The sequence below is a fragment of the Trachinotus anak genome, unplaced genomic scaffold (assembly GCF_046630095.1).
Source record: "Trachinotus anak isolate AG129_WGS33_773 ecotype Australia unplaced genomic scaffold, CSIRO_AGI_Tana_v1 ptg000005l, whole genome shotgun sequence".
NCBI lineage: Eukaryota > Metazoa > Chordata > Actinopteri > Carangiformes > Carangidae > Trachinotus > Trachinotus anak.
The window spans coordinates 20,686,209-20,701,277 of NW_027273856.1; the positions used below are offsets into that span (position 1 = coordinate 20,686,209).

Genomic DNA, 15,069 nt, shown 5'->3' on the forward strand with positions numbered 1-15,069 from the left:
GGACCTTAGCTAGAGCGATCCTCCAAGTGTAGAGGCTGATTGCTGGAGTCTGTCAGCAGCATCCATCAGCACCACAGCAGACACCGTGCAATGTGAGCTGACTGCAAAACATGGAAATATCTGGCACTTTGCATTTTCTTACAGCGACGAGAGCTGGAGCGGTGCGTGTGAACGTCTTTAGGAATAAACAACATTCCCGTTGCCCCCTTTTCTGGTTAAGTGCTGTGACATCACTCCCCGTCACCATGGCAACATAGCACTCTCTACTACTGCAACTCCTGCAGTGTGTGTCCATATGTGTGAGAGTGTGTTTAGACAGCTTGAGGCCAATGAGTTGGTCACAATGTGACAGGACTCTCTGCTCCTCTGAGTCCTGGACCTTTGGGGACAGAGAGAGGAGTCCCATAGGTCCACTGTGGGCATAGTTGTGAATCTGTGTGTGTTTGTGTGTGTGGGGGAGACAAGCATCTATACAACAAGATGCTGAAGTGTAATAAATGTCTACAGATGTGTTAAAATTGCCTTAGTGCAATGATAGACTGCAGCGACGCACTGCTGACCACACTGACATACTACTGTGTGTGTTTTTGAGCCGCGTGCTGTTCCCCCGTGACTTTATAACTTGTCTTACGATCAATCATACAAACCCCTCATGAATCCATGTGAGTGAGTTTGTGCAGCAGCAGGTTTTCAATACCAAATACTCTCATGGGCTGTAGTTTGATTTGTGGCCACACTGCTCTCTGTAATGTTGCCCTTCTGTTTTCAAATACACACCTCCAGTACCACCACTTTTCCGCTACTAAGCAGTGAGCAGGACTCTGGAAGGACCAGAGTTTATGTACATTGCTCAAGGGGCCTCGACAGTAGTTAATGAGGGAGGGAAAGTGTTTCTTATTCATGTTTGCCTTCCAGATTTTCCCAGCTGGACAGGGAGGTGATTTCCCAGATGGCCACCTCCATAAGGCAAGACTTCAGGTGGTGCAGTTGAGGCTAGATGCTGGTACACTGTGCATAATGTGCCCGGTTATCAAGTCTTATTAACATATTTTATGGACTTAACTCAAAGTGAACACTGGTCACAGTATACCTACAACTGACAATATCATTGGGCCTGTGCCTGCTACTCTTTGATTTCCCCAAACCTCTATAAATGTAGATGTTTGTGTTTACTGAGTACACAGTGTTTTTCCCCAACAGTTTCGACATCTATAACCCTCGTCTGAAAAATCACAGGTGTTCGCCTGACATATGCTGCCAGGTGGTTATATGCCCATCATTCTAGTAGTGGCATGACCGTGGCATCTACTGTTGTCATATGGCAGATTTCTCAGGACAGCAGCCCAGCTGTGGGACAGCTGTTGGGCCCCTTCATCCCAATTCACAGCTTATTGGGACTGTTTCAGGACCTGTACTGGCTTGTTGCTCCAATGCTGGAATCTACTGCTATAATATGTTGTTAGGCCAGTTTGCAATTCATAACTTAATTTTGCATCTCACAGTGGTTAGAGACTTTCAATTGAAGTTTTCAGGACAGAAGAAGAGCTGCTAGTGCTCTGGCCAGCACTAGCTCGCTGCCATCCCTGCTAGCATCCTCACCACTGTCACCAGACTGAGAAGAAGCTGATATTTGTCCTGACTTTCAGACGTTTGGGGTCGACGTCTGTCCATCTTTGGTTTTAGAGGGATTTATAACACTTGTTGGAAGCTTTTATTGCACTTAACGTAATGAGTTGTCAACCTGTCTCTCTTCTTCTCTGCTCTGTGTGTGTGTGACATGGGGCTAAGACACACACACACGCACATACTTTCACAAAGACTACACTTTTAAAATTGAGCGACTCTTGTAACTTCTGACAAAGGAAAAACAAGACGCACTGTTTTTTTATATCGTTCAGTGTGTATCTGGCCAGTTCTTGAACCAGCTACAAATCAAACACAAAAAAAAAAACAATGAAAGACAATGAGCATCAACCAACATCAATAAAGAACCACATTCTGTGAAAACCCCACATGTTCAAACCAGAAGGAAGGAAGCAGCAAACAACTTGTTTCCACTCACAGTGACCAAACAGCAGTTGAACTTTTGCACCCTGTAGGTGAGTCAGCACGCAGACCAGATTCCTCTTCATTGGGGTCAGTGAATTTGCTGCTGAAACAAGCACGTCAGCTCACTCAAGAGCCGGAGGGCATGTTGTCCCTATTAGATTCACATGTGGCACGGTCACTTGAATGATGGCAGCTCATGGAGAATCAAAGTCAACCAGACAACAGGGCCGTTGAAAGGAAGACAGACAGAGATAAGCAGGGCTGCTGTGCGCGTCAGATGACTCAAAATAATCGCAGGAAAAATGGCTGAACATTGTGTTCATTAAACCAGCTCATCTTTTAATCAACTGAGCACTTAATTGATTTGCTTAATTCATTAACTGCAGTGATTCTTGAGATTGACAGAAACACTGGGTGCTAATTGAGGGACTCATCATGGAGGGATTTCTCCGCCTCTCAAGAAGACAGAGGTGACTTTCAATCCTAATACTTACTTTGTAATCGTCAATCAGACTGGGGATGAGCTACTGTGGTGCCAATGCTGAAATATATCAACAGAGACTATTCTCTCCACAACTGTTTAAAGGCCTGTAATGCAGTTTTTCTGAACTGAGATGGCAGAATCTAATGTTCATAGTAATTATAAGACAGCGAGTGCAATAAGCGGGTATCAGCTTTGTGAATCAGTGATGAAAACTGGCTTTAAATGTCAGAAATACATACAGAATAACTCTACGTGCCACTAAAATTTTATCTCTAAGATGGTCCCAATGGTAGTTCCAATCTGCAGCCAAAACACATTTCAGTTCCTCAGCCATAGAATGGCAATAATCACGTCACAATAATCTTGCAAGACACACCCACTAAACACACATTTAACACACAGGCTTAATTGGCTCGTTCCTGTTAGAAGTTTATGGGATGTTTTATGTTTCACACTAATGCTCGTAACTCTTTTCAGCTGTTTCTGTATCTTGTGGTTCTTAATCCTGACAGTATCCAAATGGGAGGTCTGCTGTGTCCTCGTTTCCTGACCATGAACATAAATACGCATTAGCCTTGCAATCTATGGAAGCCCTGATGAGAAAAGAAGTTGCTTATTTAATGAGCATGTCATGATAGTAAATATTAGTACTGTTTTGCAAAAGGGAGAAATCATGAAAGCTGCTGAAATCTGTGTTCATCAAAAGTTGAAAGAATGGGATATAATAAATATTCTCTTTTATAAATACGTGCTTTGGGCTGGGGCAAAGCCTGGGTTTGGAATCTGGAACTGGAGCCAATGCTGGAACAGCCTGCAAGCTCCAAAGTGTTCAGACTAGAGACACTTTAGGCTCAATCGCTTTCCAACCACTTCCCCAGCACGAAACCCTGGCAGACCTGCAGTGTAATCTCCTCTAAATGCTTTTATTAAGACTTCTAATTGCAGCTCGGGCTTTCTCCCTTCAGGAGAACAGGCAGTGGAACAAAAATGGGGCTTATTCACCCCAAAACAGGCTGCAGGCGTATGGCAAGGCAGAGGCACAAGACGCCTTAGTACACAACAGCTATACTGTTCCGCTTAGCGGAGACACTCCTCTGATTCATGGCATCAATCTGACTGAAAGAAACATCATGCATAACAGGCATTCTCCAGGAAAACAGCCCAGTCACATCCAGGTAAAGCAGCAGGAATTGTAACAGGCAGAAGCAAAACTCAATATATTATTTCCTATGACAGGAACAGCTCTATGGCAACGCAACACTTTCATAATATTTCATACACACATCTGACTGGAACAATGAAAGCTTAAGAAGCAATCACATCTAAGCCTTAAGGAAACCTTTCATTTCATACAATCACAATAGAGTCAGTCATTTCCTCGCTTATTTCCTCAGTCAGACAGCAGTATTTTTTTTTACACATTAAAGGGTCTGTGTTAATGCATTGGCATCGCCCAGGCACTCCAAAAGAAGAGACTGCACTACTTAAAAGATAATGAGGAAACAATCTTGGCAGGTGCGATTGATCCTACTGTTTTATAGCGCAGGGATTATCAAAGGATTATCTAACAATAATTATGCACCCAAGGTCGAGACACGGCTTTCATGTTCACGTTGTGAGTGGCAGTGAGGTGTGCGTCTGATAGGAAAAACAAGACGGTGAGAAGAGATGAGGGTGCATGAGTGTGTGAATGTGCCTGTCGATGTGTGTGAATGCAGTGTGAGCTTAAAAAGGGGAAATAAAGCTCGCAATCGCAAGTCACAAAACTTCACACAACCCAAAAGTCACTTATCAGCAGCAAACACATGCCAGTAAATTGAAGGCAAAAACAGATATCTACTGCGCCGGCAGCAACACCAACCCATGGGAGTCCCCCACATGGAAAATCTGGAAATCTGGGATGAGTAAGCAGCAGGCAGGAGACTCCCAATCGTGGCGTCTCTGAGGTGTCGAGTCGATCGGGCTCACATCCCTCGGTGGAGTTGATGGGTGTTGAAGTAATGCGTGGTGACACCAGAACATTACCACACACTTGCTGCTCATTGATTGACCTCACACTGGAGATTACCACCATTCCTGTCCCATTATATGTGTCATTGCTTTGTCTCTGTAACCACTGCATTTCACCATTATTGCAGAGCCTGTAGAAAACTGTGTTGTTAACTGTACTAAATATTGCTATGTAGCAGCCTTCTAAAAGTCAAGCTCTCTTTTGTTGCCTCTGAAGCTGTTCCAGGCCTTTGTCCTTCTGAAATCTGACATGCAGAGGGGCTGACTGATGTTCAACTATAAACAAGTAGATCAGTTTGACAGCTGATTTTGTCCTTTGATTATTCTCTTTATGACAGACTACTGATATTTATAATGTTAGCACCTGCGTCTTGCCTTCTTTTGAAACAAGTGATGTGCAATAGAGAAGCAGAGTATCTAAAAACACAATGAAAGACTGCTGCAACACTGCTCTGTTTCTAAGTGACTACTCAACATGCCATGATTGAAACTACAATGATACAGTTCAGTAGACAAGGTGGACTGATATGTTGTGTTATTAACATGCTGTATACATGTGTACAAACGTTAGTCAGAGCAGTGGTGGAAGCAGCCAATTGGATGGAAGGAAGATGGATGTTTAGTCTCTGATTAGTTAGACTGATGGAGTCAGCTTTGGTTCACAGGAATCCATTGAACACTCAACATGAAACAGTGGTGTTGGTGCTGTAATACAGTGGTGTGTGTGCAGTAACTGGAAATTACAATAGAAGACAGTGGTTTCTGAACCTTTTTCAGCCTGGGACAAAAGATGTTAGTCTAATGAGGATATACAGACACTCTTAACCTGTGGAGACCATCCAGGAAAAGAGCTTTAAGGCTCAGTTCACCCAAGTCTCTCTCTCTCTCTCTCTCTCTCTCACACACACACACACACACACACACACACACACACAAAAAGTTTTGGTTTCATCTCCACAGGTCTTGAAATACCTGCCTTTGAGACTTTCCCAGGAAAATCCCAGTTATTCTGGATACTTTAGAGAGCTCACTGGCTCACTGTCAGTTGTCATGTGGGACTATTTTCTGACAAATTGAAAAAATGGTTAAAATTGTAAACACAATGCAGTTTTTAATGCTGTGAGAACCACAGAGGAATTTCCCTTCCTCCTCCACTGTACTGCGGTGCATAATCTTCAGTGGGAAATTTGTGAAAACCTCTGCAGATAAAACCAAAACTATCTGCACTGTTAGAAAACACTAGCGGTAAAAGGGAAAATATGTCTTTCAGAATTAGGGTAAACTGACCCTTCAAAGAAAAATTCATTTTTCATTATTGCTACCATTCCATGCCAGCTGAACTACTGAGCAACCACACTATTCATCAGGCAGGTTTTAAACATGTGCCAAGAGGAATTACACAGTATATGTGGACCACTTACCTAGAGGCTAACACTGAGCAGAACATTACAGTTATTTTTAGACCTGTCAGTATGAAACGCTCATTAAATCTTCGATAGTAACTTCCTGGTTAACTCTGATCCACTGTACTTAAAGATTTGAGCACATTAAGTTTTACAATGCAGGGGGTGATTATGGCTTATTTTGATTATGGCTAACAGTTACAGTGTGTTATCCTCAGCTTTTTCCCCCCAAGAAATGGTTTAGATAACCAGACTAGACAGTTTCAGAAACACTACCACAGTTTTTTTCTTTACTCTGACAATCAGGATTTCCAGTGTGTGTGCTTGTGTCAGATATGTTGGCGGGAGGTGTGTAAATGCGTCACTGACACTAAGGGGTGTGAGGCTCACCAGTTGTGGATGAGATGTTGACGTCAATGCTGATCTCAGGGATGCCTCCTCCCTTCAGTGCCGCCACGCAGGTGTATGTGCCGAAGTCGGTGAACTTGAGGTCTATGATGTCCAGGTTGGTGGTCCCAGGGGAGATGTCAGGGTCCGTCTGGGTGATGACCATGCGCTCTGAGCTCCGCAGGGCACGCCCGTTCTTCAGCCAGCTAAACGTCAGCTCCTCTGGTGGGGTCGCCTCCACCTAGGAGATTCAGTCTGTTATTTATATTGCATTGCATTGAAGAGTGTATTACTCTAAACTGTTGTTTGCATATATGTGTGTGTTTACTCTGCCGGTGCATTTCCTTTATCATACCTGACAAGATATCTTGACTTCACGTCCAATCTGGATGTTGTCGTCATTGTGGTAGGGGTCAGGAGTGATCCAGAATCGTCCCTTTTTCAAAGCTGTGAAGGGAATTCAGATTTACATTTGAACACTGCACTTGTTTTTTCTGTAAGTGTGCGACATTCTGCAATAACAAGCCCTGAGACATTCACTGTAGGTTATGGCCCCCTTTGTTATATTGATGTGATTTCTGAGATGTAATCCCAAAGACAGCATTTTATGGATTTTTTTAAATAGATTTTTTTCAGAGATTTTACTTTCCTCAATGTCCACACTTGAGCTGTAAATTGCTATTATGCATCTCCGGTGGATGCACAGTAAATCTGTGTGTGTAACTCACACCTGCTCAGCGTCTGCACACTTCACACGCTGTTCAAAGACACGGAAAGACTGGATCGTGTCACAGCTCCCCGAAATAACTGATCTAAGCAAAATATGATTTTTGCTCATCTAGATGTGTTATTTCAGTGCCACGGTCGAGAAATCCTAAAAGTGGTTTGAACCTGAAGTGTAAGAGTAGTCACTGACATGACAACTGTAACTGTTCTTTTACAACAACAACTGAAACTTCAGCTTTTGATGCAGCAGATGGGTCAAACAGGGGACTTAATAGATAAAGAAGAATCGTGTGTTTGTTTTAAACACTTTGAAGCGCCCATAATAATGACTGCTACTGACTGAAGAATCCTACAGCATTTGAGCAGCTTCACATACTCACATAAACCCACACACAAACACACATACTGTGAAATTGGAGAGATACCTAACAAAATATCCACCATTTCTAATCCAATTTGGTTTGCAAACTCCATTTTCAAAGCATAGCTTCTCTGAATGGAAAAAAGAAGATGATTTCATTATAATGCATGCTGTATTGGTTCCAAACCCTGCGCCTACTGTTCAATTCATCTCCTCAGCAAAAAAAAAAAAATGACGGCACCATGGAAATCTTTTCATCTAGCAATTCCCAAGTGACATTATCATATTCAGTTTGGTAAAAGGAAAACGAAAACAAAACCTGCGTGTCAGATTTAAACACAGGAAATTGAAAGTGCAAAACATTGTGATGCCTGCCGAGCTGCACATTGAGGGGTGAAACGAGTGACACATGCCTCCTTGACATGATCTTCCTCCTCACGTTTGAAATCAGTGCCGGCAGGCAGAGAATACTATTTCTGACGCGTGTCAGATACAAATATTACAATCATGTCAACGTACTCCAAATTCCTACCACTGTGCACTTGCATTCATTCTTGTATCTTATTTACATACTCCTCCTCTCCAAGTTGCTGCCTATCAAACATGTTGTGTATAATTCAGTAGTACATGGAAACTGCAATTAGCATAATATGGTGTGCAGCATATCTGTGACCTTTATGGATGTGAAGATAATACAAGGCATCACCAACACACCACGATTATTTCCCATTTGGGCTCAGCTCTGTATCACTGTGCACATCTGCTACGTACGCCAAGAATCAATTTCCTTAAAGCCGACATCCGCGGTGTAAGGTTAATGAAACAATACTAAGTCTGTGGTGGAGGCCATTAAGTGAGCAAAGCTTTTCCTTCAGTCATACATGTCAGGCAGCTGGAGACAGAGCTGTAGTTATATCTTGACAGTTTGAAAAGGTTTTTGTGTCGCAGCGACATCTGCAGCAGAGTTGGAGGCTGCTTCTTAAAAATGAATTATCTCATCTGCTACACTCACACACACACGCGCGCACACACACACACGCATTTTTACACATCTGCATGAGTCATTGTGCTGTCACAGGTGACAGCGGATAAACATTTGGATTAACTGCTTTCCTCTTTTTCCATTCCTCTGGCTCAAGTATAGTCTTCTCTCAACTTGAACTGTAACACAACGAGGCATCTAACATTCACAGAGCCAGCTCCGCTTTACAGCAAAAGCCAGATTTAATCTTGTTCATGAGGTCCTCTGTCAGAACCATGACAGCTGTTTTGTCTTTGTTGTGATTGGCCACACAAATAATTGTCGGTGCTCTGGAGTAAAAATGTTGGTAGTGTAAGGCTAAATAAATCGCTCTCCACAAAATTGGACCTTTTGGCCAAATTAAATTCTGGGGTTGTGTAGATACACTTTCCTAACCACAGGATGTGATGAATCAAACTCTGAAGTGGCCTGTTGCCCCTGCTTAATCACTGTTGAGCGTAAATGGCCATGTAGACTATTTTTGATGTGACGGTTGGGGCAATGAGGAGCCGTGCACCAATCATGGATTAGGGCTGTAATCATAAAATATTTACTGTGTAGCAAGTGAAGGCTCCATCTAGAAAAACCTGGGCTTAGCACTGTTCTATTGTTTCCTTTTGTTACCATTTACCCTTAAATTTAACTGGTGATTGGCACCTCAGTGAAGAGAGCAAAACAGGACACACTCACTGGCCTCTGTGCTGCATTCACAGTATGTTGAAACAAGTGATGTCTCAAGGTTTTTCTAAGGCAGCATCAGGAGCGTCAAGGTAGATCGTTCCTTAAAAAAATCAGCGGAGGAAAATTAATCTTAGGAAAAAAGTCAGCTATAAACTGCTCACATTTATGAAGGAGAAGAAGAATTGATTGATTGAAAACTGCTCAACTCCACGCTCTGTAAACTTGTCATCATATATATAGTATTCACCATCTGCTTGTATATTTATGATTAACAGGTTGTGAACTGATTACTGACATCAGGGGAGAACAGATTATAGTCCATCTGACCTGTGTGCTCAAGTTCCACTTTTTAATATCTATGATAATAGCGGCACACCAAGGAGGCTGCTACATTATCATACTGTGCTGCTCAGACCAGTCACAGTGAGGGAGGTCACAGCCCTAACAAACAGTCAGTGTCCCTGTGTGTCATGGTCAGTTAGTCTCTCTCAGTGGGACACAGGTAACTGGAATCTACAATGTGAGTTAAGTGAGCTCATGTTTAGCCTCCACACATGTATGACTGTGTGCGATGAGAGGATCCAAATACAGCTTCAGTCATATTTGGGGCTGCATTACTGTTTATTGGTTGTTAACTGTATTGCTCATTACTTGTTACTCTGCTCATCAGTGCATCCAGCATCAATAAAACTCTTCTGCTTTAGACATCCAGGTCTCCTGAACCTTCTTCCAGCAGCTCACAAGGTTTCCATCACATCAAGCACCAAAGCTAATATGAATTTTATTTCCATTTCTTTTCTAGAAAAAAACCATCAAACTTTGTGTTTAATGTGAAAAATCTGATTTAAAAAATCAGAAGTAATTTGCAGAAAATTAGAGGAAAGAAATTTCAAACTTACTGCAATAACTTACTATATATCAACTTTGTTAAGAAATAAAGTCTAAGGTGCAAAGGAACATTTTAATTTGAAGATCCACTGCTCTCAGCACTTGCACAAATTCAGATTTAGATTCCACAACCACAGATATCAAGTATAAGTTAAACTGGGAGTAAAAATGTCTGATTACATCTTGGTGGTCACTTTTCTGTCTCCTACTTTTCCAAGACTTTTCCTCGTGGTGACTCAGCTTTCCCTCATTCCCCTACAGAGCTGCAGTGCACGTCAAAATACTCAACGTTGCATATGTGCACTCATGCATATTTCAGAGCTGGTTCCCTCCCTGCCTCCTCCACATTCAAACCTCCTTTCCTGCCATTTTATCTGACCATAAATATTGAATCGCAAGTAGGCATTCCTGTAAATCGACTACATTTGTGTACAAGAGAGATAAGTGGGCATTACTTCCCCTGGTTGTAGTAAATTTTGCTGGACAGCTGCAGTGACTAAAATGGTGCCTGTTCCTTTATGCATGGGAGAGAATCTAAAACTGGAGATATTTTAAAAGGCTGTGGTGAGTGTGTGAGGTGAGAAGTGCAGAGTTGGGAGAGTTTATCAGCGTGATCCTTCATTTGTGATAACCAATTCATGGCAAAAGTCAAATGAATCTTTAACAAGGGCTCTGCTTGGAGACAGAAGTTTCCCATTTGCTCTGGAGGTAAACTCTGTCTCCAACTATTGCTACACAGTTTCCTCAACATCATCAATATCTTATATGAGAGCTATTGTTTGTGTGTGTGTGTGTGTGTGTGTGTGTGTGTGTGTGATCTAAGTCTGTATGCACTGTATTTTAGGAAGACACTGTGCAATCAGCCCTTGTAATAAACATTAATGTGCCTTTGTAAGGTATGAGACAGCATTCACAACTCAAGGTCCACTTACTAGCTTTTTTTTCTCCCCCCAGAGGTTTAAGTAGTGCGATGCAGGCTTCATTAGCGGACTGAGTTTGCTCCGTTGTCATGGAGATGGATCTGTTAACATGGGAGCTCAAATCCATCTCCATGACTACTGAGTTGTTTTTTTTTTTTAAATCTCTCTCTCTCCCTCAGTTGATTTGATACATTATGTAGATACAATCCACGACCCATTAGATGCTTACCAGGGCTCAAATCAGTATTTTTCATTACATGTCAACTCTCAGGGTATCACTGACAAATCCACACAGTCAAAGAAATAAAAAGTGGTGTTGTCTGTCATAATTCAGCAATGAAATCCTAACAATCCATGAAGTGTCGCTCCTGCCTGACGCTGCCAGTCAACACTGGCAGATATTTCACTGGACAGCGGTAGAGGCAGTGGAGCTAGTGTTTGGTTAACAAATGGTTTATCTGACTTTACCAACATTTTTTCTCAGCCTTCTGTTTCCATCACCCCTCTCTATTTCTGTTCGTTACTTCTGTGATTTTGAGACGAGTTTGTAGTGTGTTTACAATGAGGCAGCTTTGACTCATTGAGTTTTAAAGTGCTAACTCAACTGCTTATGCCACCACTGCTCTGCTTGCTTTAACTACTCCTCTCTGTAACTTTACTGTCGGCGCTCAAGTCGCCTTCTTATACGCGCAGGTGCAGATGTTTGTGGTGCCACTGGTAGGTTTTATGATACCTCTGTGTGTTGTGGGTGTTTGATACATATCATCCCTTAGACTTAACGAATGCCATGCACTGATTTAGGCCATGTGATATGGTTAGAAAGCTACTGAGTGTGACTTGAGTTTGGTTACATTGTTGCATTTATGTTAAGAGATATGTGAATTCAAGTCTTGAGATTTTATTTCAAGGCAGCATCACCACTCTTGTCTCAAAAATGAGCACAAAGGTGAATTAAAGCATCTCTGTCACAAACATGAACCACTTACAAACCTGCAGCAACTGCCTGATGCTATCATGTATGATATGGACCAAAATCTCTGAGGAATGTTTCCATCACCTTGTTGAATCTATGCTACGAAGAATTAAGGCAGTTCTGAAGGCAAAAGAGGGTCCAACCCAGGACTAGCAAGGTGTACCTAATAAAGTGGCCGGTGAGTGTATGTGGCATCTGCTTTGTTAGGCGACAACTAGAGCAAGGTATGATAAGCAACATTTAAGCACGCTTCTCATGCACCACTGAAGGAAATCACGTGTTATTTTTAAAAGCACTGACAGTATCACAAGCGCTGGGGCACAAAACACAAGTCAACATTTGCACAAACAAATTCGGTATGCATTATTGACGAATTTGGGAGCTGGATCCCTTTTATCATCATCAGAGCTACCTGTCATTGAACCTTGACTGTGGCATCATGCCAAGGAGTAAAACACCCTCTACGGGGGCATTTTCAGGAGCTACGTTCTTCATTGTAACATCAAGAGAAGAAATGGGGGCTCTATTTGTGTTTACATTTGCAGTACATGTCTCCTGTGTGTATCCTGTTGCTCGACGGGATGCTTGCTGGAGACTGAATGCAGTTCAATGGTGGTCCAGTGGTTATTCAAGGCATTCTTTAGTTTCTTCACTGTACATATTGCAATGTTCCCTTTTAAACTGAAGTGCTTTAGCCTGCAGTGAGCCTGTATGATTCTCCATAGCTTTAATAGCCTGTGGGAATAATGGGTGGCCTGTACATGAAAAGCGCAGATAATCACACAAAGAGAAAAGCCCTGGTTGAGGCCTTCTTCTAAAGAGAGCTCATGTCACACTGCAGGATTACAATACCACCTCAGGGGAGCTTCTTAGCAGGGCAAAAGTACACACAGCCCTGACATACTGACTATGACATGCACGTATGTACGCACCAAATGACAAAAACACAATGGCATCACTTATGCGTGCACACACACACACACACACAGCGACACCACAAGAAAAAGGATGCGTGAGTATGTTCTTTTTCTCCCACTCTCTCTAGTGCATTCTCTCCGCCTTTGTCTGGTGGAGAAGAAAGACGTGTCTCACTCCACTGTCCCTCCGAATCACTGTCCTCCTGTTTACCCATCAGTCCATCTCATTTTTCAGCCAGTCCTGTCTGTCCGTCTCTCAGCAGGCATCATACTGCGCTCTCCATTCACTCTTGCAGAGAATATCAGCATGTGAAGCTGAACTCATCTCTCGGAGCCAGATGGATGTCTCTCTAACCGCCACTCTCCCCTGCCTCATCTGCTTTGCTCAAGGTTAAACACAAAAAAGGACAACGGGCATTAGCATGGTTCAAAACACAAGGCATTCCCATGGGATCGCGTACACGCATTCGCCATCCAAACACCTTTCATTTCCCTGTTATCGGTCCATGCATCTTCACATTAGCACTAACACATTCCCCATGCATCAGCACCTTTACAATATCATGACTTCTCACACATGTCCATTCTTTGGCGGGAAAAAAAAAGAGTCCTAAATGCTGCTCTCAACCTTCAGGCTGACCTCTGGCTTTAATTTATGCTGAACAGGATTCACATGCACACTCAGGCACTGAATGCACAAACAAAACAGGCACGAGCACATGTACAGGCACACTCACACATACAAATACACTCGCACACAGACGGTCCTTAGGGCGGCAGCCCAAGAGACTGGCCTGCCTATGCCAGTTCTGGCCATCCAGCCATTAAATCTGGCATTCATGAATGGAAATATATTCAGCTTTCAACCCGAATTTATTCCAAAGCAAATTTGATAAGGGTCATTCACATGTTGATTCACATACTGACAGCCAGGTTTTCACAAGACACGTCATGATTGTTTTCTCCTCACTAGATGGTCTAAATATAAACAGCGGGGAGCTCACACTGAAAAAAGATTTCATTTTTGCTTGTCTACATATAACAGCAAGCTTCCAATCACGGTTACAAAGTGTGGAAGGTAGCTAGTGTGTTCGACTTTGTATTTACGCTTGAACGTACGCATGTGTGTGGAATTAGTTGTGTCTACGATAGCAGGTCAGAATGATGGATGTCTTGGGTGTAAAAGCCTCACACCTGAATTTGTCAGGAATTCCCGGAGGAATTGTCGAGAAAATCCAACAACAGCGCAGCAGTGTTTGAGTTTGTATCTTTGATAGCTACAGGAATGCTCATTTTTCTACATCACAGAGAGGGAAAGCACACTGCTTTACGAAAAGACGGGAAACACATGCACAGAGTCGGCTGTGTGTGTCTGTGTGTGTGAGCTCAGGGAGACATGAAAACAAAACGCCAAGCCAGCTGCCTATTTCAACAACACCATCTACAGACAGCCCTGTCTCAACTCACCAACTCTCCATTTGAGAGCTGCCCACGCATATTTGAGAAGAAGAAACAACCAGCACAGAGTGTCTTTGCATTGTTGCAGCTGATATATCACAAACTGGTGTCTCTGTGGAGGACAGAATGGACTCAAGTGGCTGGGCAAAGCAGGGTATTGACCTGCATTTGAAGACGTGTTGCGGACCCTTAATCCATAAAAAGGATCTTGTCAGCAGGGTGATGTGATGCCAGTAGCCTGCTGGGCTGGCTGTGGAGATGGCCAAGCCCTGGAAGGCAGTCTGGCTGGTGGGACAGTATGGCCAGAGAAACTACCATCTGCTGGGGAGAGATGTGTGTTTTGACACACACAGCCCCCTTTGGCAACAGCAGTTTCAGAGGGCTTCTCAAGGACTAGAGTGGAGGGTGAACGAGCTGAGGCAGGCAACGATGAGGCCACAGGGTGACCCTGCAAAACACGCACAATAAACTCAGTGTAGCAGAAACCAAATGTTTGGTATTTCATGTACACGTGCAGTATGTGCACATGAATGTCAACAAAAATGCACGAATGCAGAGACTGACGGCACAGCTCCACAACATTTCAGCCTTCACGGTCAAGTGTACACACCTCCACACACATACTGCCAACTGGCATTCATTGCACTCTTCATTTTGATCTATGAAAGAGTGAAAATTAAATCATCAGGCATAACAGAAAGTACATGTGAAAATGTATTAGAAAGACTTTGCAAATGCTCACACAAAGACACATTCCCTCTTTTTGTGCCTCTCTTGCTGGCACACTCACA

The 15,069-nt window shown here is 42.9% G+C and overlaps 1 protein-coding gene across 2 annotated transcripts in view; it reads right to left on the minus strand.

The window, feature by feature from the left end:
* LOC139621900 (MAM domain-containing glycosylphosphatidylinositol anchor protein 2-like) overlaps positions 1–15,069 on the minus strand; it is a 162,376-nt gene that overhangs the window by 60,121 nt on the left and 87,186 nt on the right. For both annotated transcript variants that reach the window (XM_071478865.1, XM_071478864.1), the window contains exons 7-8: positions 6,689–6,780; positions 6,337–6,574 (exon numbers count right to left, since the gene is read on the minus strand). In XM_071478865.1, coding sequence (XP_071334966.1) covers positions 6,337–6,574; positions 6,689–6,780 — 330 coding nt within the window. The remainder of the gene's footprint in view (positions 1–6,336; positions 6,575–6,688; positions 6,781–15,069) is intronic.